The following is a 23,690-nucleotide window of genomic DNA, read 5'->3' as shown; positions in this document are numbered from 1 at the left end:
CGCCCTCCGCGGCGCGCCGCCCCCAGTCCCCAGCGGGTCGCCGGGCTGAACTGCTGAGGGGCGCGCCCCAGGTTCCCGCCCAGCCCCGACCGCCCCATCCCATCCCCCCCGCCTCCACCGCCCCATCCCATCCCCCCCGCCTCCACCCCCCCCCAACCCGGGAGCGCGCAGGCGCAGCCGCCCGGGAGTCCGGCCAACGGTCCCGGAGACTGCGGTGGCGCCCGAGCCGCTGCCGCCACTGCCACCGCTCGCCATGGGCCCGGGTCCCCGGCTGCTGCTACCTCTCGCGCTCTGCGTGGGGCTCGGCGCGCTCGTGCCTTCTGCGGGGGCCTCGCGCGTCGGCAGGCGAGGCCCCTCGGTGACGGCCAAGGTGACCGAGCGGCGGGCAGCAACTTGCCTTCGTGCGCGCCAGGGGGATGGGGGAACTTCGGGGACTGGGTCCTCAGCGCCCGCGGCGGCGAGGAGGGGGCTTCCCGGGCGCAGGCGAAACGAGGCGGCCGCGGGGCTGGGGGGGGGGGGGGAGGGGGCTGCCGGCGCGCGGGGGCGGCGCTGTCCCGGGAGACTTGGGGGCGCTGGGCCGAGCTGTTTGAACTAACTGAGTCCCCCGGGCGGGTGGTCGGGTCCGACGTGACCTGCCGGGGTGCTAGAGGAAGCTTCCGGAACTATTGGGCCCTTTCTCCAGGAAGGAGCCGGCGCGAGTACTTCCTTCGGCGTGGCGGGGACTCGGGAACATAAGGAGGAAAAGAATGCTGATTGGGGCGGGCGTAAGAGGCGCTCTCTGAGCCGCGGGGGCGCAGTGGGCAGCCGCCGCCGCTGTCACCCGGGCCTGGGGGGGGGGGGGGGGGGGGGGTCCCGGGGCCAGCTTCTGCGCGGGGGTGTGCGGGTCTGCTTTACGTGCACTGCTCTAGAGACCGACTGGCCTCCTCCTGTATTTAGGAACCGTGGTCCTCCCGCTGGGGGTGGGGAGGGAGAGGTGTGCTTTTAGACTTAGACTTTTTTCGACTTTGGACCCTGAGCTTGGGATGGGACTGGCTCTGCCAGCCTTTTAAAATCTCTATCGGGAATGGAGGGGCGGGGGTAGGGCAGTGATTATCTACCATGAACTGTTTCTCTCCACTTTAAGCTCTTTTTTTTTCAGCATATTTACCCAGGCTAGAAGATAATGGGAGGGTGCAGAGAGCGAGGGAGGAAGGGAGGGAATGGTTTGGTGCCCTTGATCACCACTTCTGGAAAAACCCACTGGCAGCAGTGTCTTGGAATCTGGAAGGAGGGGCAGCTGCTAGTTGTTTTAACGATAAAGCTGGTGTTTGCCAGTGGAAATGATACTGTGGAGCTAGTGGCAGAGTGCCTAAATCCTCCACCACAGACCCCACGCGAGGTGGTGGGGTGGGGAGAGGGAGATCACTCCAACATCTGATGTAGCCCAAGAGTGAACAGAAAGGCCATACCGCGCTGCGGGTGCGTGTGTGAAAGAGAGAAACTTAGCCGATTGTTTTGAGCACCGATTTCACTTCCAGTCTCTCCGTGTTCTGGGCTGATCTGATTTTTTTTTTTTTTTTTTTTTTTTGAAGTAACACTGACAAGATTTGCCCACGGTTTAGAAGGGAGTGGGGGATACGAAGTAAACTGCCAGCTGAGATAGAAGTTTGTCAGTTAGGGGTGAATTTCAGATAAACCGTGAACAATTTCTTAGTGTGAGCATATCACTGGCAGCACTGGGGAACAGACTTGGCCAGGGAAGCTTTAAAACCTAACGGTGCGGTCACCCACCGCAGAGCAAGTGAATCAGGACGTCTGGAGATGTGTAGCCTGGGTTGGGAACTTCTAGAAGGGATGCCAAGAGGGGAGGAAGCTGGTGGCTGCAGGAGGGGAAGATTTGGAGCCTCTTAGCCCCTAGGCTAGGGTGCTGTCACTGAGGAAGTTTGCGTGCAGTCTACTCTCAGAATTATTTTTTTTATGTTTATTTTTGAGAGAGAGAGCACAAGCGAGTGAGGAGCAGAAAGAGACAGAGACACAGAATCCAAAGCAGGCTCCAGGCTACGAGCTGTCAGCACAGAGCTGTGACGCGGGGCTGGAACTCACGAGCTGTGAGATCATGACCTGAGCCAAAGTCGGATGCTTAACGGACTGAGCCACCCAGGTGCCCCCACTCTCAGAATTTTTAATATATGTCCTTTTCTTTCCTACCAAATTTATCATTAAATTCTAAAAGCTAATTGTGTAGGTGAGTCTTCTGCAGATTTGACCCTGTCGAATGACTTTTTCAGTGGACTTTTTAAAACAACTGAACCTAGTGGAAAATAGAGACCTTAAAAACTCTCTGAGTCAGGAGAAGTAGATTAATTGGGACTAGTGTTTCCCCCATCAGTCTTTTTCCTTTCCGTCTTGATTTCGTTTAAAAGTAGGAATCTGTTATAAGAGAGGTGGGAGGCGCTGTCACCCACAAGGCCTAAAGTGGCACTCACCAGCCACCGCCTCAGCCACCTGCTCAGCCCAGCCCGAGAGCCTCAGGTCCAGGCTCTGGCTCACTGGTCTCAAAATCCGCTGGATTGGCATGTGCAGCCCTGACTGTTTCAGCAGATGCCCTGGGGTGTGTGCAAGGTCAGGCACCTAGAGTAGGGAGAATAATGCTGCCATCTTCCTAACTGTCCCAACGGCACAGCATGCTGGCACTTTCTACAGCATGGAGGGGCCAAGTGGCTATGGCCTGGTGACCCTGGGCAGGTGATTTCCTGTGTGAGGCTCTGTTTCCTCCTCTGTAAGTGGAGACAGAGATAATATCTACCCTCCGGGCTTTTGTGTATTAGATGTGATAAAGCAGGTAAAGTGCTTAGCGGTGATTAAAAAGGCCAGTTGTTACTGTTATTCATGTTACCTTATTAATCTTCCTGTGAACTTGCAGCCCTGAAAGGAATGGTCGTCTCTGGAACAGATCCTCCCTGCATCCCCCCTGGTTGCTCTGGAAAGGGAAGCAGGATTAACCCAACAGGGGTTTGGATCGGGCTCTGAGTGCCTCTTCCCTCTAACCTCTTTGCCCACCTCCAGTGGCCCATCATTTTCAAATGACTTTCAAAAGTAGCCCTCAGGGGATAAAAGAAATGACTGAGGTGCTTACTCTTGAAGGGCAGTGTGGAATTCAGATGCCACCTCAGCCAGGAAGCCCACCCTGATCTGCACAGATAATCATCACCTCCAACCATAACATTTCATCTGTACTTGTCTTGTTATAAACCTGATTTCCCATTATGTTACACCTACTTATATATACATTTTTTCTTTTCTGTGGGACTGTAGCCTCACCGCTTGTCCAAAACATGGCCTGTTCTCAAGGGCACGCAGCAGTCGGAGATGATCTTAGGGTGATAGGGTCTGCCTTGGGTCCCCTGCACCCTCTGTCTACATGTGTGCCCTGGTCCTCCTGTAACATCACCTGGCATTGAACTAGTCAGCACGTTTTGAGGACCCGCTCGAGCTGACGCTGTGCTAAGCACTGGGGACCTAAAAACACCATTTCTGCCCTTTAGGGGTCCCCTGCCTGGCCTGAGAGAGCCAGGATTAACCGCAGTCCAGTTAGGTGTTACCTGGGACTGCAGAGCTGGCTTTCCTGCTCCCGGCTGGGTAACCTTGGTCAATCACTGAGCCTCTCTCATCCTTACTTTTCTCGTGTGTTAATCGGTGATGACAGCACGTGCCCCTCGCCGAAGGATGTGGGAGGATCAATTATACGAGACATGTAGGCACAGTGCCGAGACACCACTGACTAGGTCCTGTTTGTTTCCTTCCCTCTCTCTCCTCCTCCTCTCCCTCCTCCCTCTCCTCCTCTCCCCTCCCTCCCCCTCTACTCCTCCCCCTCTCCCCTCCCTCCCCCTCCTTCTCTTCTTGTTCTTCCCTCTCCTCCCCCTCTACTCCTCCTCCTCCTTCCTCTCCTCCCCCTCCCTCTCCTCTCCCCTCCCTCCTCCTCCTTCTCTTCTTGTTCTTCCCTCTCCTCCCTCTCTACTCCTCCCTCTCCCCCCCTCTACTCCTCCCTCTTCTCCCCCTCCTCCCCTTCTCCCTCCCCCCTCCCCCTCCTCTTCCCCCCCTTCTCCTCCTCCCTGGTCTAAGAGCTCCCAGATTCTCCTCCCCGCAGCTTGAGTAATATCCCCCATCTTCCCTGGATCCTGTTACTTCCCTTTCTACTGCCTAACAAAACCCAGATCTCATAGCCGCAGCCTTCCTTCTGGAACTGGTGAGATTCTCTCCCTGTTGCTTCTGTGCACAGAGACCACATTTCAGGAGCTCTGCCAGGTGGGGCTCATGATCGTTCTAGTCCCCCCACTCCAGGCCTGCTCCCCATCACGCCTTTTCCAGGATGCCTGCCCTCAGCCCTCAGCCCCCCTCTGGGCCCCCTCTGGCCCCTCATGCGCTTGTTGCCCAAGTAAGATTTGACTTTATCATTTCCACTGGAGTCAGGAAAACTCTGCTGCGTTTTCGTGCTGTCAGTCATGAAGTTGAAAGCTCAGTTTGGGGGGAAAAAGCTGTTAGTATGTGTGCTGGGCCGCACGTAAGAAAGTCAAATTTTTTTATTGACGCGTTTTGCTGGGTGACAAGCCCTCTTCTTCATCTTCTGCTGCCCTCCCACATTTTCTTCTTCGTGCTGTCTCAACACTCAAAGGCGATATTTTCTTTTCTTTATTTTACAAGTCTGGCAGGCTTTTCTAGCGTCTTGTATGGTGTCCCTAGAAGACTGTGTCCCTGAGTCTTTTCCGGATGCTGGTTCGTTACTGCCCGTCATTGAATTCTCTTGCTGGCTTGTAAATCACTTTGGAGAAACGGCTTCTCTGCGACGTGGGCTCTGCACGACCGGGCTTGTGGCACATTCATGCAGCTTCCTGTCCCTGAGCCCCATTGACTTGTTCTCCTCAAGTGCATCGCCGTATCTCAAGGGCCCGGTCTCTTATACATTCCATAAAGTTGTGCCGTATAAATAATAATACGGTTTTGGCTGCTGTGGCCACGTAAAAACTCTCAAATGCCACACGGAACACTAAATATCACATCACCCCGTGACAGACGTGCTGATGTATTGGCAGAAGCTCTTGTCTTGGACTAACGCTTCACAGTCTTTACTTTATGATTTTTCTAAACTGTAAGACATCTTTTTCCTCTGACAACCCTTCTTACATTTTTTTAAAGCCATCTCTTGAATGTCTTTTTTTACCCATTCAAACCGTAAATTGGTTCATATAATCTAAACTTGCTAATAGAATGCCCTTCGACTCGGTAGCCTTTTCAACCATTCCAGCCTGGAATCCTCGAAACACGGTGATCTGCGAGGCAAAAACGTGGGTGATTTCATTTCGGATGGAACAGGGGTTTTTTTTGTTTTGTTTTGTTTTAATTTTTTTAATGTTTACTCGTTTTAGAGAGAGAGAGAGAGAGAGAGGCAGAGTGTGAGTGGGGGAGGGGCAGAGAGAGGGAGGCCCAGAATCCGAAGCAGGCTCCAGGCTCCAGGCACTGAGCTGTCAGCACAGAGCTGGACGCAGAGCTCGAACTCATGAACTGTGAGATCATGACCCGAGCCAAAGTCAGACGCCTAACCAACTGAGCCACCCAGGCACCCCTCGGATGGAACAGGTTTTTACAACATAGTTTAAGAGAACTTTCTAAGGTTTATCCACACAAGTGACTCACTCACTGTGGGTCCATGTTTCCTTTTATCTGCTCTAAAATGTGGTGACAGAAAGAGACAACGCAGTCCCCCCCCCCCCCCCCCCCGTTTCGGGAGCATGACCCCTGAGTTCAGCGGTGGAGTCCCCAGGGTGAACGGTTTTGGTGGGGGTGGGGGTGGGGGGAGCTCTGGATGAGGCTGGGGAGCTGGAGCCTCACAGGGCTCGCAGGGGAGTGGCAGGCCTTTCGGAGAACTTGCCGTGCGCTCTGATGTCTTACAGTTCCCTTGACAGCAGATGTCTATGAGAACTCACTGGGAATTGGGCCGTGTTTGAAGTCACACAAAAATAAATCTGGATGGTTAGACGATTTCTCTCTCCACCAGTTTTTCTCTCCTGCCAAGATTTGGAGCGTCACCCTTCTGGAAGAGCACAAAGCTGGGAAATGGGAGGTGGCAGCTGTGCGGTCTGGGGTGTGCGGGGGGCCGGTGGGGGGGCATGGAGTTTTCTCGGAGACCTCACTGGCTGACCAACTTCAGACCCAGGACCTAGCACAGGGCCCGGCCTGCGGGGGCTCACTGAGTGCTTGTGGAATGAATGTTTACAGGTGCCTTGCACCCACACGAGGGTTTTAGGGCTCCCTTATAAGCTGCTGTGGGGGCAGGGAGGCCTTTCGCATAGCGATGCGTTCTCAGATTTTAACCTTCTCTTACCTTGTACCTGTGCTCTGCCGGTTCAACCACACGCAGGTCTTCTTTGATGTGAGGATCGGAGACAAAGATGTTGGCAGAATTGTGATTGGCCTCTTTGGAAAGGTTGTGCCCAAGACTGTGGAAAATTTTGTCGCTCTGGCCACAGGCGAGGTAGGTCTCAGCTGTGGGTCCCTTAACTGTGCACAAAATGGGATCTCCCTTCTTTTAAGCCCGGCGTAAATACAGATGTTTTCTGGGAAAATAAGTGTGGAATTAGCAGGTCCAATGAACCCGGGACGTCTTAACAGTATTTTACTTTATTTTTGTACAAAATCTTACTCTTTGGGCACCCTGTGTCCTTGGGGTTCTAGAAATTGAGGGGAACTGCATCATGTGAAAACGCAGATTGCTCTGTTTTCACTTATTCACATTAATCCTTGACTTCCACAGTTGGTTTCTTTATTTTGGGTCTGCTAATGAGAACATTTCTATTAGTACCTTGTTGCAGGGACCTCATCAGGTTCTGCCGATAGCTCGTGTCATTTTCTCATTGTGTCCTTTCCAGATAAACGCTGGGGTTTATCTTTTGGTGTGGGTTATACCTACTCATATATTCAATTGACATAATCTCTTTAGAAAGGCTACGGATATAAAGGAAGCACATTTCATCGCGTCATCAAAGATTTCATGATTCAAGGAGGAGACATCACCAGTGGGGACGGCACTGGCGGTAACACTGTCTTTTGCATTTTTCCTTTTCTGTCTACCAAACTGACACCTCAGATCAAGTCAGTGTATCCACCCCATGAAGTGAATTCCCAGGTTCAGGAAACCAATTCATCAAGACCACCAGACTAATTCTTCAGAAGCACAGGGTTTGGGCCGCGGGGGGGGGGGACGGCAGGGGGAGGACCTCATCTACCAAAATCTAGTCCTAGGTGTGAATGAGTGAGGCTTCCTAGTTTTGTTGTTTTTTTTTTTTTTTTTTATCTTTTTTTAAATTTATTTTGAGAGAGAGAGAACACATGGGGAAGAGGGAGAGAGAATCCCAAGCAGGCTCCACACCACCAGCACCGAGCCTGACGCAGAGCTTGAACTCACAAACCGCGAGATCGTGACCTGGAGGCTTCCTAATTTTAAACAGTATTGCTTTGGTGTTCCTTATCTTTTCGTGGTGGAGATATATTCATCCAGTAGACCACTGTGCAGTTTTTAAAATGCTAGATTCCCAGTTTGCAACAGTAGAGAAGGCTATCTGACACAGGAAGGAAAGGTTGAGTATAACACTGTGTGCACGCTGGGGTGGCAGCCAGCCTCAGACGGGGATGCGGGAGAGGAGAACTTGCAGGGGAGGCCACCACTCTGGGAGGGCGAGGCTGGAATTTAGGAGGCAGGATTACAGGTGGCTTTACCCCTTTCTTTCAAAATTCTTTCATTTTGTTGTCAGCTTTTCCTGTAACACTAATAATAAAAAGTAACAGAGGAGTTGTCAAAATTATAATATACACGTTTGTAAACAAAGGCAGAGCCCTGTGAAGCACAAATAATTAAACTTACGCAACGTCGGATATCCCCGAGGCTGTGGTTCCTCACTGCGGATTGCAGGTGCCCAGCTCCCTGGAACGTCTTCCCTCAGGATCGCCGGGAGTTTGTGACCTGGACACACACCATACCTACAGCCACATTAGGATTTCAGTTTCATTCAGGTTTAAGATTTCCAGTTCAGCAAATAACTTGCTGTGATGGGTATTAGATTGCTAACTTTTTAAAGAAACACTCGGGCTGTGTGCAAGCTCTATTGCTAAGTGTATGCTTACCGCCATGGCTTATCTATAACAAAATGGCTACCATTCAGCCCTCGGATTGGCCGGGTCCTTCGGGAGAGTTACTTTCACTCCCTGCCAAAATGCCACAGGGGTATGGGGATGTAGAGTGGAGTAGAGAAGTGGTTCGGGTGACTCGGGTCAGTGGGGCCAGGGTGAATGCCTGGGGAAGCAAGCCCCCGCTGCTGCAGAGCTGGGCCTCTCTGGAAAAGCCTGCAGGTCCGGTGGCAGTGTCCTTTGAGACCCGCATCATCTCAGGGTCCCGCCCTGGGGCCAGGCAGGAACAGTGACTGAGCTTTCCTGTGGCCACTTTCCTGCTTTTTTCTCTCCCTCTCTTTGCCTTCCCTGCCGTGTGTGTGCACGCACATCTTGAGTTAAAATTCTCTGAGTTTTGGAGGGAGGACCTTTTGGATCCCTTCACTTCAGTCTCGATCTCTCTGTGAGCAGAGCTTTCTCCAGGCCACCTCATCTGTCCCTGACCAGTCAGCTGTGAATCGCTTGCCTTGGACACCCACTCCTGGTCCGTCTAACTGAGCCAGGATGTTAAGGTTGGCAAGTGAGGGATAAGGAGCCCGGCAGAAGGGGAGGCGGAGGAAGTGGGTGTGGCAGGCGTTCCAGGTGGGAGAGGACAGAGCAGACACTTCTCATGGTCTCTCTGGCTGTCGTGTGGGGAAACCGTGTTCCGCTCCACTTGGGGCTTTGCCAGAACTCCAGTCAACACGCCCACGTCAGGGGTTGGATCGCTGGGTGCTCCGGTTGCTACCACCCTCTGTCTCCTGATGAGACCGGAGGTCATCGTGCCTGATGACCTCCTGGCGGGCTGCCCTTGCTCAGAGCGCTGACTCAGGAGGGAGCAGCAGCTTTAGTGACAGAAAGTCCTCTGACTTTCCAGTTCTGCTGTGCAGTTTTCAAACTTTGGAACCCCTGTTGCCTCACTCACAATGGGATTGAGAATACCTGTTCTGTAGGGCTGTGAGAATTAGCTGAGGGTGGCAAGTGCTAATTGCATCACGGTTGGGTGCTGAGGTAGGAGTGACACAGGACAAGTGACTTGAAGCTCCGGACAGAGATTGAGCCAGGAGGATGGCTCACCCGCCTTTCCATGTGGCTCTATGATGTCATCCTGCCCTTCACTTCCTTAGTTCAGAGTGAATTGTTGGCTTAGCCAACGTCGGGGTCTTGCTTGGAGGCCAGAAGGTGCTGCCACGTCTTTTGTGTTTATCTGAGTGTCTGGAGCCAAATCGTATCACCTCCTTTATTTTCCTTTGTTTTACCATCTTTTCCCCCTTCCCCACCTCCAGAGGTTAACCAATTCTATTAAAACCTTATGTCTCCCTTTGAAGAATTTACTTTCATATAACATCTGGTGATTCTCCAGATTCTCTTTTTTTTTTTTCCACTTTGTCTCACCCAGGTATAAGCATTTATGGTGAGACATTTCCAGATGAGAACTTCAAACTGAAGCATTATGGCATCGGGTGGGTCAGCATGGCCAACGCTGGGCCTGATACCAATGGCTCTCAGTTCTTCATCACCTTGACCAAGCCCACCTGGTTGGACGGCAAACATGTGGTATTTGGAAAAGTCCTTGATGGAATGGTAACTTGATATGTTATTATTTCTCATTCAAAGCCTTCTATTTATAATGAAGGACTTTCAGTGATTTATTTTCATCTTAAAATGTGTCTGTTAGAGGTTCATCATTATATGATGACTGGCTTCTTCAGAGGTGAATAAACTGGTATTTTATTTTTTAAATTTTTTTAATGTTTATTTTTGAGAGAGAGAGAGAGAGACAGAGCGTGAGTAGGGGGAGGGGCAGAGAGAGAGGGAGACACAGAATCCAAAGCAGGCTCCAGGCTCTGAGCTGTCAGTACGCGGAGCCCAATGCGGGGCTCGAACCCATGAACCGCGAGAACATGACCTGAGCCAAAGTCACACGCTTAACCGACTGAGCCACCCAGGCGCCCCATATTGTGGTGTTCTGACTGTTAGGAGCACCGGGGCAAAAGCTGGAGACTTGACGTGGAAACACTGAGTACTTAATTTATCTTACTACTTGATACAAATGAAAACTTTTTTAATGTAACCAAATAAGACTCGGGTCCCATATGTGTGCACAGTAGAATAATATTCTGCCTTAAAACGGAAGGAAATCCTGTAACGTGCTACGACGTGGATGAACCTTGAGTATGTTAAGTAAAATAAGCCAGTCACAAAAAGACCAGATGATTCTACTTTGGTATCTAAAGTAGTCAAATGCACGGAAACATGAAGGAGAATGGTGGTTGCCAGGGGCTGGCGAGGAGGAAGAAATGGGAGTTGGTGTTCAGTGGGTGCAGAGTTTCAGTTTTGCAAGATGAGAAAGTTCTGCCCATGAGCCGTGCACTGTGAATATACGTAAGACTGCTGCATTGTCCATGTAGGAATAGGTAAGATGGTACATTTTATGTTATGTGTTTCTTACCGCAATTAAATATAAACTGTTAAAAAAAAAAGACACTGAGCCCCAGGTGCTTCAGGACACAAACAGGTCACTTTCGAAGTCACAGTACAGCAACCAAAACTGCTAGAGAGAACTCAGATTTCTGCTGGTCTGTCTGAAAGAATAGCGGAGGGGTCCGACTCCTAATCCATGGGAACACGTCTTAAAATCCTTACTCTCTTCAGTTCCCAACACTTCTCCTTAGCAGCTAGCTGCCCACAGAAGCTCCCAGCTCCTAAACTAGCACCTGTAAGGTCCGCTCACCCCAACCCTGGACCATTCTTGACTCCCCTGCCCTCTTCCATATTTGATTTTGTTTCATTCTCAGGTCCGAGTTCTGCCTCTTCCCTCCAAACGTTAGCTCCGTTATGGCGATTCTTCCCCACCTTCTCCCCGCTATCCTGATTCTGCCCATCGAAAAGCCAGGAACCGAGCTGACCCCCCTCAGAACCTAACCCACAGGGCAAGCAAGTATTCAGCCTGCACTGCTGAAGATAGGGTTCTCACGGGCGAGTGAGATGAAATATGGCCAACACGGATGACTTCGCAGCTCACTTTATATCCTGTCACAATAAAGAACAGGCCTGTGTTCTCACGAGACGTCACTGTCCTCACAGGACTGTATTCTTACCCGGTCACAAGTGCACCACTCCGCCAGCGTCTTAGGGAACGCTGTTCTTGGCGTGAGCCGAATGGGGGTGTGCGTGTGTTCAACCAGTCTGGGTTTTTGACCAGTGGGCCAAACCAGGTTTTGAACGGTTTAAAAGTAAACTGGTTCAGACGTTCCCGCAATGAGTGTTGTGGAATACATCATGCTAACCCGTGAGAGAATGAAGAGTGCACGTGTTGTGTTTTCTTCTTCTGGTCACGGTTTTTCTAGATCTTCTGACCTCTCGATCTTCTTATGGCTGTAACTGACTGCACTGAATTCCTTCCACCCACTGGGGTGCATCCTAGGAGACCTGCCTGGCCTCAGAGGAACAGTCCTTAACATTCTGAGTCATAGACTTCTTTGAGAGATTAATGACAACTATATTCTCTCCAGAAAAAAAAAAAAATCACCAGACGTTTCTCTCCAGAAGGAAACAATCGTGTGTATGTGTGTGTGTGTGTGTGTGTGTGTGTGTGTGTGTGTGTTTTGTACTGTTGCCCTCTTTGTCTCAACCCTGTGTGGGAAGCAGGTCAGAAGCCAGTATTCCTAGTCCTGGACAAATCCTCCCTCCTTCAGTGTGAAGCGTCAGGTGTGTGCAGCCTTCCCGGGTAGAGATAGGGCTTTCACGCCACTGTGGGGCTGGGGCCTCTAACTCAACCTGGAGGTTAATGGCTGGGGTCGGCTTGAAAATGGACAAACCCAGACTCAGCTCCGCTTCTAAAGGCTGCCTTCTGACCTGGTTTCTTAACGCCTAGACCGTTTACAGGGCAGAGCAGCAACTGATCCATGCTCCACGTTAACTCTTACGTCGGGTGTGAAGCAGGAAGAAATGTATTTCATGAGAGCCATGTGTGTACAAAAATATCTAATTATGTTTAGAATATAAAATGCTAATTAACAGAGGGAAATTCACAAATACGTTCTTTCACTAGCAAGGGAGTGGATACATTTTATTCTGTTATATGTAAATTTCCTGAATATGGTAAGTTTACCATGGTTGGCTTGTGTGGTTCTTGAAATCATACGAAGGTCGGGGGGGGGGGGGGGGGGGGGGCGGGGGGGGAGAGGGGTGGAGAAAACCAATAAAAAGCAAAAAACGAAAAAAACAAAAAAACCCCTAAAAACAACAAAAAACCCTAAAAACAACAAAAAAAAACCCCTGGTTTCCCACTTGGGCTTTCAGACTGGGCAGCGATTTCACCTTCTGACCGCCACGGTTGCCAGTCAGAAGCGAGCCATGGGTCTGCTTGTCTTTCCTAGACAGTGGTCCACTCCATAGAACTGCAGCCAACTGATGGGCACGACCGTCCGCTCACCGACTGCACCATCGTCAGCAGTGGCAAGGTAGACGTGAAGACACCCTTCGTGGTCGAGGTCCCTGACTGGTGATACAACGGGCAGAAAACAAAGAACACGCTCTGGCAGGGATGCGTGCGCGTGTGTGTGTGTGTGTGTGTCTTTTGATTCTCCAAAGTTATTGTTTGCCTTTCTGTTTTGTTTTGGTTGGTTTTTACTTCTGTTTTCTACCCCCGATCACAGGGAAGTTCAGAACATCAGCCACTCAGTGTTTACTTTGCATGAACTGCAGTAAATCACTTGCCTTGGGACTTTGCACTTAGAAGACTTATCCTCTTCTCCAATGGTGCTATTTTTAAACTAGAAGACTTTGGATGATCTCTTTTCTTTCTATGAGCACAATCATTATTCTGCTGAATTAAATGTGATCCTCAGGTTGAGGGATGCTGAAGATTTGTCTGAAGAAGATGGGGACATGAAGTTTGTTATTTTATATTCAAACAAATTCTCTGCAGATAAAGAGAGATGTGACTAGTGCAATCAGATATATGTCATCGGGACTTTTACCTGGTGGAAGGTGCTTCTGTGTTCTCTATATTAAATGCTTTTTATATAGGTCAATTCTTTTTGCAAGAGTTTTTTTCTTTTTTTTTTTTTTAGTTTAAAGTTCTTTAAAAAAAAATCCATGTACAAAAATATACGTACTCTGATGTTAACAGTGAACAGACTAGAGGGGGTTCTGCCCATCAAAATACCAACACGATTGGCTAATTTGGGATGGGAATGCACACAAATGACGCCTGACCACATCCCAAACACTTGAGCGGATTAACTCACTAATTTTTAGTCACTGTAACAGTTTGAGAAAGTTCCCTTGAGTCCCACTGCAACAAAAGGGCACCTTTTTTTCCTAGTTACACAGTGGGCACGAAGATTCGGGCTGTGCTCAAACCGGATGAGAAAGTGGAACACTCCTGGGGCCTTGCTGGAACATACCTGGCTGGAACAGAGTGCCTGGCCTCAAATGGGGGCAGGCTCTGCTCAAAAACGGCCCCGGTGCTTCTCCTCTAGGACCCATGCAGTCAGGACCCCCCCAGGATTCCAGCTCTTCAATAAAAAAAGAAAAAGAACAGTAAATAAATTTTGAGAATTACCTTTGAAAAAAATTCCATCTCTTGGGCTGTATTCTAAGCAAATTGTTTCATCTCAACAGGATGGGAGATGAAATGAGCATTCTCACTGCCGACGGGGGTGTTAGCTGCTGTAACCTTCTTGGTGAGCAACCTGCTCATTTTTTTTTTTTTTTTCTAAGAAAAATTCACTGAAGGCCTTCAACATGCCCGGTACCAGTTTGGAGTTCCAGAACAGCAAGAAAAGGACCCCACGGAACTTACATTCTAGAGCTGGAGACAGAATAAATAAGGTGACAGGGTGCTGATGGGGTGAGGAAGAGACACCCATGTGTGTGAAGCAGGTGAAAGAGGAGCCCTGTTTGGTCAAGGAAGCGTCTCCTGAGGGGACGTTGGAGCTGAGGCCTGAGGCTGACAGGGTAGTTGGGGGTCAGGCAGAGAGGCCAGCAGAGGCCGGAGGGTCCCCAGGTGAGAAGGTGTGGGTTCCGGGGCTGCAGAGGAGTCAGGCTGAGACTGGATTGTGCGGGCCTGGGTGCCACAGCCAGGTTCTTCCATTATACACCGTACAATGGGGAGCTATCCGTGTTAAGTTGGGGAAGGGTGTGACGCGGTCTGCATTGAAGAAAGATTATTTTGTCTGCTATGAGGAGAGTCTTTTTTTTTTTTTTTAATAGGGGAGCTAGTTTACACATCAAGAAACTCAAATGGCACCAGGATGGTTCAGTCGGTTAAGTGTCGGTCTTTGGCTCAGGTCATGATCTCACGGTTCGTGGGTTTGAGCATGGGAACCTGGGGCCTGCTTCGGATTCTGTGTCTCCCTCTCCCTCTCTGCCCCTCCCCTGCTTGTGCTCTCTCAAAATACACATTTTTACAAATCAGAAGAAAAAAAAGAAACTCAAAGCATTCACATCCGTATTTTAAGTCCTATTCCTGGCACTTTGCTTTTGAAAGAGATGTGAAATGGTCATGGGCCCCAGTGTTTGGTTGGTCCAGCACCCAGTTCTTCCTGCCATCTGGGCATGGCTGCCCATTTTCTTTGGGGAATCACACCACTGCTGCAAGTATTTCGTATCAGTAGGGGAGGCTGACCCTACGGACGGGTACATCCATGGCCTGCCAAACTCATTTATTCGCTCACTTGACAGATATTTATTGAGGGCTGGGTAGAGCTGCTCACAGTGACAGCCTAGTGGTCCCCATGAAGACAAATAATTCAAACATTTACCACATGAGTATATAGCAGGACATCAGGTAGGTGTAAGTCTCTGGAGAGAAATAGCACAGAGGACAGAGTGAAGAGGTGAGGTGGTCCGGGAAGTCCTGAGTGTAGGCTGAAGGAAGTGAGGGGGCAGCAAGCCCGGGGGACACAGAGGGAAGAGTGTGTGAGGCAGTGGGCCTGGCTGATGGTCAGGCTGGTGGCTTCAAGAAACATCAGGGTCCGGGTGTGCAGAATGAGGGTGGCAGGGGGTGAGGTGGAAGAGGGAGCAGGGATGTCCTGAAGGCTAACCAGACATTCCTTCACCCTGGGCCCCGTGACTGGCTCAGGGAAAGGTGTTTGACCCAAGTCATGGTAATGAGTCTCAATCGTGGGACTCCCAGTGGAAATATTGGGAAAGAGTGGCAGTCTTTCCTCTCAGAGACTGTACAGGAGCAAGGCTGAGAATGAAACTGACACAGAGGGAAGCGGATCCAGGAAACGGAAAGATGTATTACGGAAAACACCATAGAGCCCCTGAGTCCCGCCATGCCTGAAGCCCATCTCCACCCCTAGCTTTTTAGCTATGTGAGCTCATACATTTCCTCTTTTGCTTAAGCCAGGGCAAATTGATTGTGACTTGGAAGCTAACATCTTTGTCTAACACAGCAATATCGAATAGTTTTAAGTACAAAGGTGTGAATTGCGGGGGTGCATGGCTGGCTCGTTGGGTAGAGCATGCGACTCGACCTCAAGGTTTTGAGTTTGAGCCCCAAACTCATAGAGTTTATGGAAAAAAAAAAAAAAAAGGATGTGAACTGCAGGCTTATTTATGATACCAAAATCCTGGAAGCAACTTGACTGTCCCAGAATGGTTATAAAATATATGTCCTGTAACAGAAGAACATGTGTTCATTAAGACGATGATACAAAACTTAGAGTAACATGAGAACATGGTTGTTTTTGAGAAAAAAGTAGAAATTTTGGATGCAGCTTGATCTCAAGTATGTAAATGCATTCTCATAAAGCAAATGCAACAACATATAAATTGACATGAAGAAAATAAATTGGGATTTTTTAACTCTTTCATGTTTATGGTTTGTTTGTTTTTTTTTTTACCTTTTTGGTCTCCCAATTTTTCTCTAAGATATATTTCTAATAATTAGAAATAATCTATTTTTTCATTTTTTTTAAATTATTTTATTTTAGACAGTACAAGCTGGGGAGAGGGGCAGAGGGAGAGGGAGAGGGAGGTAGAGAATCCCAAGCAAGCTCTGCACTCAGCATGGAGCCCGATGTGGGGCTCGATCCCACAACCCTGGGACCATGACCTGAGCTGAAATCTGGAGCTCGCCTATCCAACTGAGCCACCCAGGTACCCCCAAAAAAGGCTATTTAAAAAAGTTTTTTAAGGTAACATGTCAGGAAATTGGCAACAAATACCTGTTAGATATATGAAGTGCCTTAAGTTTCATGTCAGAGGGCACATGAGCCACTGATGGCTCCATGCACAGGAGCACAAAGTTTGCCCTGTAGTGCTTTTATTAGCATGAGCATAATCATAGACATCTCTCTAGTGACAAAGCAAAAAGGGGTTCATTTTCAAAGGGCTGAAATTCTGAGACCACTTATCGCCCATGTAGTAAATTGTCAGGCAAGGTGTTATGTGCCAGGCGGCTGATAAGCTCACAACACACACACCCTGTTCAAAGCTGTTTCTTTCTTGTAGGCTCAGAGTTGCGCCTTATACCAAAACCATCGGCAGACTCACAACTCTAAACTACTGCTTTACAAAAAGCCTCTACTTTCTGCAAAAGCTTTTGAAACTAACAGTTCACTCTTTTGGCGACTGTGAGGTGAAAAGGAAACATAGTAGCCAAGGGCGTATACAGACTCAGAGGAAAATTATACTGGCCATCACCACCACCGTGCCCAAATTATTAAAATTTTGATCCCGAATCACTTTAACAAACAGTTTAAAACATTGCGGTATCCTTAGCCATACGTTGTTTTATTCTAAGTGCTATTTTGCAATTTCGAGGATCATCAAATAAGATAAATTCTAGTCAAATCTATTCTTGGGACAGACTTGATTAGAATGACACTTTCAAAACTTTTAACTACTCCATTTCGGATGAGTTTTTAGGTTTTGAACAGAACTCACCAGCCTCATATTTTAGTTCAGCCGTTTTGAGTTACATAAAGACAAAAACATGGCAAGGATTTTATAGCAGGAAAAGGATTTGTTTTTGTTTTTAACATTCCTATAATTCAGAGGGCTGAAGAAATCTTTGATCTGGAAGGCTTGGAAATCCAAAGCCCCCTCAAGGCATTTTTTTTTTTAATTAAGAAAGAGGAAAAACAGTATTTGTAATGGAAAATTTTTGTGCTGTTAAGTACCTAACGGCTTTCACTTAAGTCTGTAATTCATCTTGTGGACTTCAGATTTCGGCCAAGCCTAAGTTTTAGGTGTGATATAACATCACCTGCTTGGAGATTCGCTAGTGTTGCTGACATTCTCGAATGATGGAAAGAAAACCAGCACTAAAGCAGAATTACGGTGGCTAGTCACAGGAATCCTGTCTGGAAGAGGGGGGAAGAAAAGTCCATCTCACAAATATTAAAGTCACAACAGTATGCAACCCCAAATCCACACGTGGAATTTTCACCCTATGACTACTTCTATGAGAACGCTCGAGGCTCTCAGATTTGGAGGATCTGGAGAGAACTCAACATGCCAATATGCCCCCACCGCCCACTTCTGAACTTTTATTAGGAGTCATCTGTTGCCACATCCACTAATTTTTGAGAGGGTGGGAAGGATTTTTCTTCCCAGTGTGCTATTTAAAGTGCTATTCAATTGGCTGTTCAAACTCTGGTCTCTTTCTGTCCTAGGTGGCAAATAGTATGTCCTGTAATTTGGATAGATATCTCCATTTGAAATTGTTCTTTTTTTTTTTTTTTTTTTTTAATGTTTATTTTTGACAGAGAGAGCAGGCAAGTAGGGTAGGGGCAGAGAGAGAGGGAGACACAGAATCCGAAGCAGGCTCCAGACTCCGGGGTGTCAGCACAGAGCCCGACACAGGGCTCGAACTCATGAACCATGAGATCATGACCTGAGCTGAAGTTCGCCGCTTAACCGACTGAGCCACCCAGGCGCCCCTAGATACCTCCATTTGGAAACCTGAATCTTTTCTTCCAACCTGGATACAAAAAGAGGTCTGTTTCCTGTGCCTCTTCTGGGCAGCAGGACCCACACTGTGACGAGACGTCAGGAGGAGAGGAAGAAGAAGTGGTCAGCCTGGAGCAGAGAAAATTCAAGACTTCATTTGTCCCTGTCACAGCAGACCTCAGAACTCCTGAACTGCTTCCCAGCCGTGTACAAGCTGTTCACTCTGCCTCGCCAGCCTCCTACATGCATTTCTGCTCCCCGTGGCTTTAGGACTCAGTACAGGGCTCCCTCAGGGAGCCCTCCCTGGAAACTTCCTCCCCGGGGGGATCTAACTGCTTGCTTACTTACTGACCTGCTTGCTGTCTCCCATCTCCTCTTGGACTGGAGGCTTCTCTAAGGCAAGGATTAGATCTTCATTGTAATCCTCCCCCTCCCCGGTATTTTACACATAACTGATGCCCAGCAAGTACATTCAGAACTGGTAACCAAAAACAATAGGTCTGCATTTATACCATGAGGTACTTAAAATCTCGCAGGACCATAAATGTTGTTAAACGCGGGCATGCATCTTCCCACTGTTTCTGCTTTCCTCAAAGACTGTAATCTTCTAACAACTTACGCTTTTCCTCTTTACCTTCTGAGTGGAGGTGTGAAGGGCTTGGTAGAAGTAGATGGTCCAAAATGAGGTGGGCGTCAGACATTAAAGAGGAAGAAACCCAGGGGATGGTGAGGTTAAGGGGCGGTGTCTGCGGCGGATGCTAGCTGGCTTCAGTGTCAAACCGTGGTCATGAGCGTGGCTGGCTGTGGGCAGCTGGTGGAGAACCAGGCCCCAGGGGAGTACTTTGGATTTGACCTGAGAGGTGATGAGAAATCACTCTCTCCAGCCTTCAGTACTGTGGAAGTCATGGCATCCGCTCTGGAGACCACGGTCGAATCTTCATTTGTTGGGGGCTTCACGTGGCCTGCCTGGGGGAGGGGGTCAACGACAGAAGTGTGTACATTCACCCCACACAACACCTGGAGACTCAGGTAGGCAGCAGTATGGAGCTCTCTGTGCTTTGCTTTGTTCCCGACCCTCGTGCAAGAAGCGAAAGAGGCTTCGGCACAAACCGATCACCACAGTGGGAAAGATCTAGGCGAGCTTCCTTCAGCTGGGCGGCGGGGGGGGGGGGGGGGTGGGGGGGAGAGTGTTGCATCTAGTTTTGCTTTCATGCTGCTGCAGATGAAACTCATAAAGGAGAAGTCACAGTATATCCACTGGAGAAAGAGACCAAGAAGGAAAGGATTTATCCCCAAACCTGGAGCTCCCTGGGTGACAAGGGTCCTGTTTGCATTCAGGCTGCTACAACAAAGTACCATCGACTGGGTGGCTTACAAACAGCAGAAATCTATTTCTCGCCATTTTGGAGGCTGGTGGCAAACTTGGGGACTGGTGACGAACCTCTTCCTGGTTTAGGACTCACGTGTTTTTGCGACAGCCTTGCATGGTGGAAGCAACAAGGGAGTTCTCTGCCCTCCTGCCCTAATCACCTCCTAAAAGCCCCGCCTCCAGAGACCATCACACAGGGGAGTGGGTTTCAATGTATGAATTTGAGGGGGACACAAACATTCAGCCTATAGCAGGTCCCGACCTCCCACCCCCAGCCCTCATCAATGAACGGCACCACCATCGGCCTAACTGTGCCGGCCAAAAACCCATCCTTGACTTCTTTCTCCCTTCCTTTTACCCTCCACATTCAAGTCCACCAGCAAGTTCACCAGTAGCTGTGCAATAGATCTCACATATCCGTGTCTCATCCTCGTCCCTGCTACCACCCTAAAACAGAAGGTCATCTCTCACCCAGATTATTCAAGGGGCCTCCTAACAGTCTCTCTGCTTTGGATCATGCACGTGGCCAGTCGATTCTCCACGAGCAGCCAGAGTGATCTTGTTAAGTTGGCTCAAGAGGGACAAACCATGTGCATGACCCCAAACTGACGATCGCCTGCTGCTATTTGCCAGCTGTCTGGAGGGTTTTTAAAAATTCATGTTTTAAAATGTCTCATGCCTAATTAATAAATGAATATGAAAGATAAAAATAAAATTTGTCAATAAACCTGAATAAAATAAAATAGATCACATCCCTCCTATGTACAACCCATCAATGGCTTTCCATTGCACTCAGGCTAGGAGTCAAACTCTTGAAGGCCACCTCCCGAGGGGAGCCCTGTGGGATCTGGCCCCAGCCCCTCACTATGCTCCACATTCTCTGGCTTTCCATGGGGAGCTTGGCTACAGCTCTCTCCTGATTCAGGGCTTTAGAACCTGCTGATGTCTCTGTAACACATTCTCCCTACTCGCATTCTTTGCCCAGCTAATTCCTCCAGCATTCTTCAGGTCTCAGATTCAATGTCACTCACTCAGGGAAGGTTCCTGCCCTGCCCCAATCTAAATTAGGTATCTTCTCTATGCATAAGTAAACCTTCTTCATAGTCCTTCAGAGCCCTTGACACACTTCAAAATGGCAAATTTTGGGGGCTTTTAGGCATCCAATATCACATTATTCTGTAAGTTCCATGAAGTCAAAGATTCTAGTTTACTCGGTTTCAAATTTAGAAAGATATCATAGATTTAGAAAGACATTTTGCTGCCTTCTGTGCTGAGGAAAAATTACCATGATAACCAGATATAACAGTTCTTGTGAAGGAAGACAATTTCTAAGTGTGATGGTTCTTATCTTTTACTACATTTAAAATACCTTGTTAGTTTTGTTGAGATGCTGACGGGTTGGACTGTTGTCCTAAAGGTATCACCAGCCTTCTATTGTACCATCCTGACTTGATTTAACTTTGTGTCCGGTTCCCCTAGAAGTATTGAGGGTTTTTTTTTTTTAATCAAAAAATAATTGAAACATATAAAAAAATACACAACATGAAAATACTTTGAAATGTCCTAGGGTTACAGTTCTCACAATTTCTGTGCACAAGAATCATCTCAAGGGCTTATCAGATCTCCAGGCCCCAGGTTCAGAGCATCTAAGACTACAGGGGCAGGACCTGAGAAATTATATTTCTAACAAGTTCTTGGATGATGCTGGTCCTGGGTCTAAACTTCGAAAACCACACCCTATGGTGTCACACAACCATGGTTTGTAATCACTGAATTAGCTTAATCATTTGTTAACAGGAGAGTTTAAGAAATCATCCAAGTGTGTAGTTACCCAACCTATTACCACTCTGTATGTGAAGTTCATGAGCAAACTGTAGAAAACGGTTGTTTTCAGAACAATCGGGATGTAATGAAACATTATGGGAACTTGGGAAGATGTTAGCAAATCCTAACTCAAGGTTATTGACTCCACATGCATCTACGAAGCTTCTGCTGTGGAGCACGTAGCCGGCATTGAGCTGTGGCTGGGAAGACAGGGTGCTGGCTACCTACTCCTTCCACAGTGGCTCCTGAGATCTACTCCTGGCCCCATAATGGAGTGTAAACAAGTCAGAAAACGGCCCTGCTCTCACGGAGTTCATGTTCTTTGGTTAAATGCTAAGAAGGAACACTTTGCTACGATACACAGTAAGCCAGAGAAAGACAAGTATCATATGATTTCACTCGTATGTGGAATCTAAAACACAAATGAACAAACACACAAGCAGACTCAGATACAACCTGGTGGTTGCCAGAGGGGAGGGGAGTGGGGAGATGAGCAAAATAGGGTGAAGGGCATTACGAGGCGTGAGCTTCCAGTTATAAAATAAGTCACCGCGATGAATACTATAGCACAAGGAATATAATCAGCAATAATGTAATAACATCGTATGGTGGCAGGTGGGGACTACACTTACCGCGCTGAGCACTGTGTGAGGTACAGAATTGTTGACTCATTAATGTTGTACACCTGAAACTAATATATGTCAACAATACTTCGACAATAAAAATTCTAAAAACTCATGGTGCAGAGTGGCGGGACCAACGAGGGGCTCTTTGTGGAAGGAATATTTAAGCTGAGACCTAACAGGTGAGTGTGAGCATCTTCTCAAGGGAGACAGAAAGGGTGTTTCAAGCAGAGACCAGAAGGAGTTGGGTCTTTAGGGGGTAATTAGGGTTTGGTACCCTTGTAAGAGGCTCCAGAGAGATTCCTTGCCCCTTTTCCACCACGTGAGGACACGGCAGAGAACGCTCATCAGACACTGAATGTGCCAGTGCCCTATCTTGGACTTTCCAGCTTCCAGAACTTTGAGAAATAAATTTGGATGTTCATAAGACACCGTGTCTGTGGCATTTCTGTTACACAGCCAGAACCACTAAGACAAGTACCTCCCTGTGGCCACCTGCCACCCCAGGGCTAAATTGATGTTCTCCTGAGACTGGGTCCTGCACGAAGTATACAAGTCAGTAACCATTAAAGAAAGGTAGTTCGAGGCGCCTGGGTGGCTCAGTCGGTGAAGTAGCGACTCTTGATTTTGGCTCAGGTCATGATCTCACAGTTCATGAGTTCAAGCCCTGTGTCTGGCACCATGCTGATGGTGTGGACCCTGCTTGGGATTCTTGTTCTCTCCCTCTCTCGCTGCCTCTCCCCTGCTCATGTGCACTCTCTCTCAAGATAAATAAGTAAACTTAAAAAAAAAAACGGTTGTTCGTAAACCATCTGTCATCTTCACATCCCTCAAACAGTGGTTCCCAACATAGGTGAGTATCAGAATCACCTAGGCAGTTTTTCTCAGTAACCAAAGACAGGATGCACCCAGCCAGATTTAATGATTGAGTCCTAGGAGATTCTGATATATATATATCTGACTTACAGCTATTGTTTTAGGGGCGTCTGAGTGGCTCAGTTGGTTAAGCATCCGGCTTTGGCTCAGGTCACGGTCTCACGGTTTGGGAGTTCAAGCCCCGCATTTTGCTCTGTGCTGACAGCTCAGAGCCTGGAGACTGTTTGGGATTCTGTGTCTCCCTTTCTCTCTGCCACTCTTGTGCTCAGGCTCTGTCTCTCAAAAATAAACATTAAAAAATTAAAAAAAATATATCATTTTAGAATCTGAGGTTGTCAGGGATATGAGACTAATACCAAGTATGTGTGCCAAAATCTGTTCCGCACCCTGGCAAATATCATTAACTGGTTGTTACATCCTTACTCAAAAATCCTTTAAAAACAACTTAAAAAATTTTTCGGTAAAATAGGCATAACACTTACCATTTTAACCATTTTTAAGCGTACAGTTCAGTGGTATTAAACACATTCACACTGTTGTGCAGCTCTCACCACCACCCATCTCCAGAACTTTCTCCTCTTCCCCAACTGAAATCCAGTGAACATTAATGCCCCATTTCTCCCTCCCCCCAGACACTGACAACCACCATTCCACCTTCTGTTTCCATGAGCTGGACTATTCTAGGTACCTCACGTAAGGAGAACCACACAGTGGTCATCCCTGGTGACCGATTTCACTTAGCATATCTTCAAGGTTCATCCGTGTTGTAGCACATGTCAGAATTTCCTTCCTTTTTCAAGACTGAATAATATTCCGTTGCACGTATCTACCACATTTTGTTTCTCCACTCATCGATTCATGGACGCTTGGGTTGCTTCCGCCTCTTGGCAAGAACTGGGTGTTTAAAC

At 48.2% G+C, this 23,690-nt stretch overlaps 1 protein-coding gene and 1 long non-coding RNA gene across 4 annotated transcripts; one reads left to right on the top strand and one right to left on the bottom strand.

The window, feature by feature from the left end:
* The first annotated feature begins 165 nt into the window (after positions 1–165).
* On the top strand, positions 166–13,712 carry PPIC (peptidylprolyl isomerase C). Of its 3 annotated transcripts, none has more exons than XM_042933921.1 (6): positions 166–370; positions 6,395–6,508; positions 6,974–7,067; positions 9,575–9,759; positions 12,558–12,641; positions 13,508–13,712. In XM_042933921.1, exons 1-6 carry the CDS (start codon positions 254–256, stop codon positions 13,550–13,552), a joined length of 639 nt encoding a protein of 212 aa, XP_042789855.1. In that variant the 5' UTR covers positions 166–253; the 3' UTR covers positions 13,553–13,712. The 3 variants fall into 3 exon arrangements, with proteins under 3 accessions (XP_042789855.1, XP_042789857.1, XP_042789852.1); XM_042933923.1 differs by lacking the exon at positions 13,508–13,712 and adding an exon at positions 12,837–12,918; XM_042933918.1 differs by lacking the exon at positions 13,508–13,712 and having other exon boundaries at positions 167–370; positions 12,558–12,918.
* Positions 5,203–9,211, bottom strand: LOC122217004. The gene is made up of 4 exons (XR_006201249.1): positions 9,118–9,211; positions 7,895–8,010; positions 6,359–6,590; positions 5,203–5,306 (listed from the first exon to the last, which is right to left on the bottom strand). It is a non-coding gene; the product is annotated as an uncharacterized LOC122217004 (long non-coding RNA).
* Positions 13,713–23,690: the final 9,978 nt, after the last annotated feature.

Source organism: Panthera leo, chromosome A1 (genome assembly GCF_018350215.1).
Source record: "Panthera leo isolate Ple1 chromosome A1, P.leo_Ple1_pat1.1, whole genome shotgun sequence".
NCBI classification, from domain to species: domain Eukaryota; kingdom Metazoa; phylum Chordata; class Mammalia; order Carnivora; family Felidae; genus Panthera; species Panthera leo.
The sequence above is the reverse complement of the archived record's forward strand: the minus strand, read 5'-3'. Positions and strand labels throughout refer to the sequence as shown.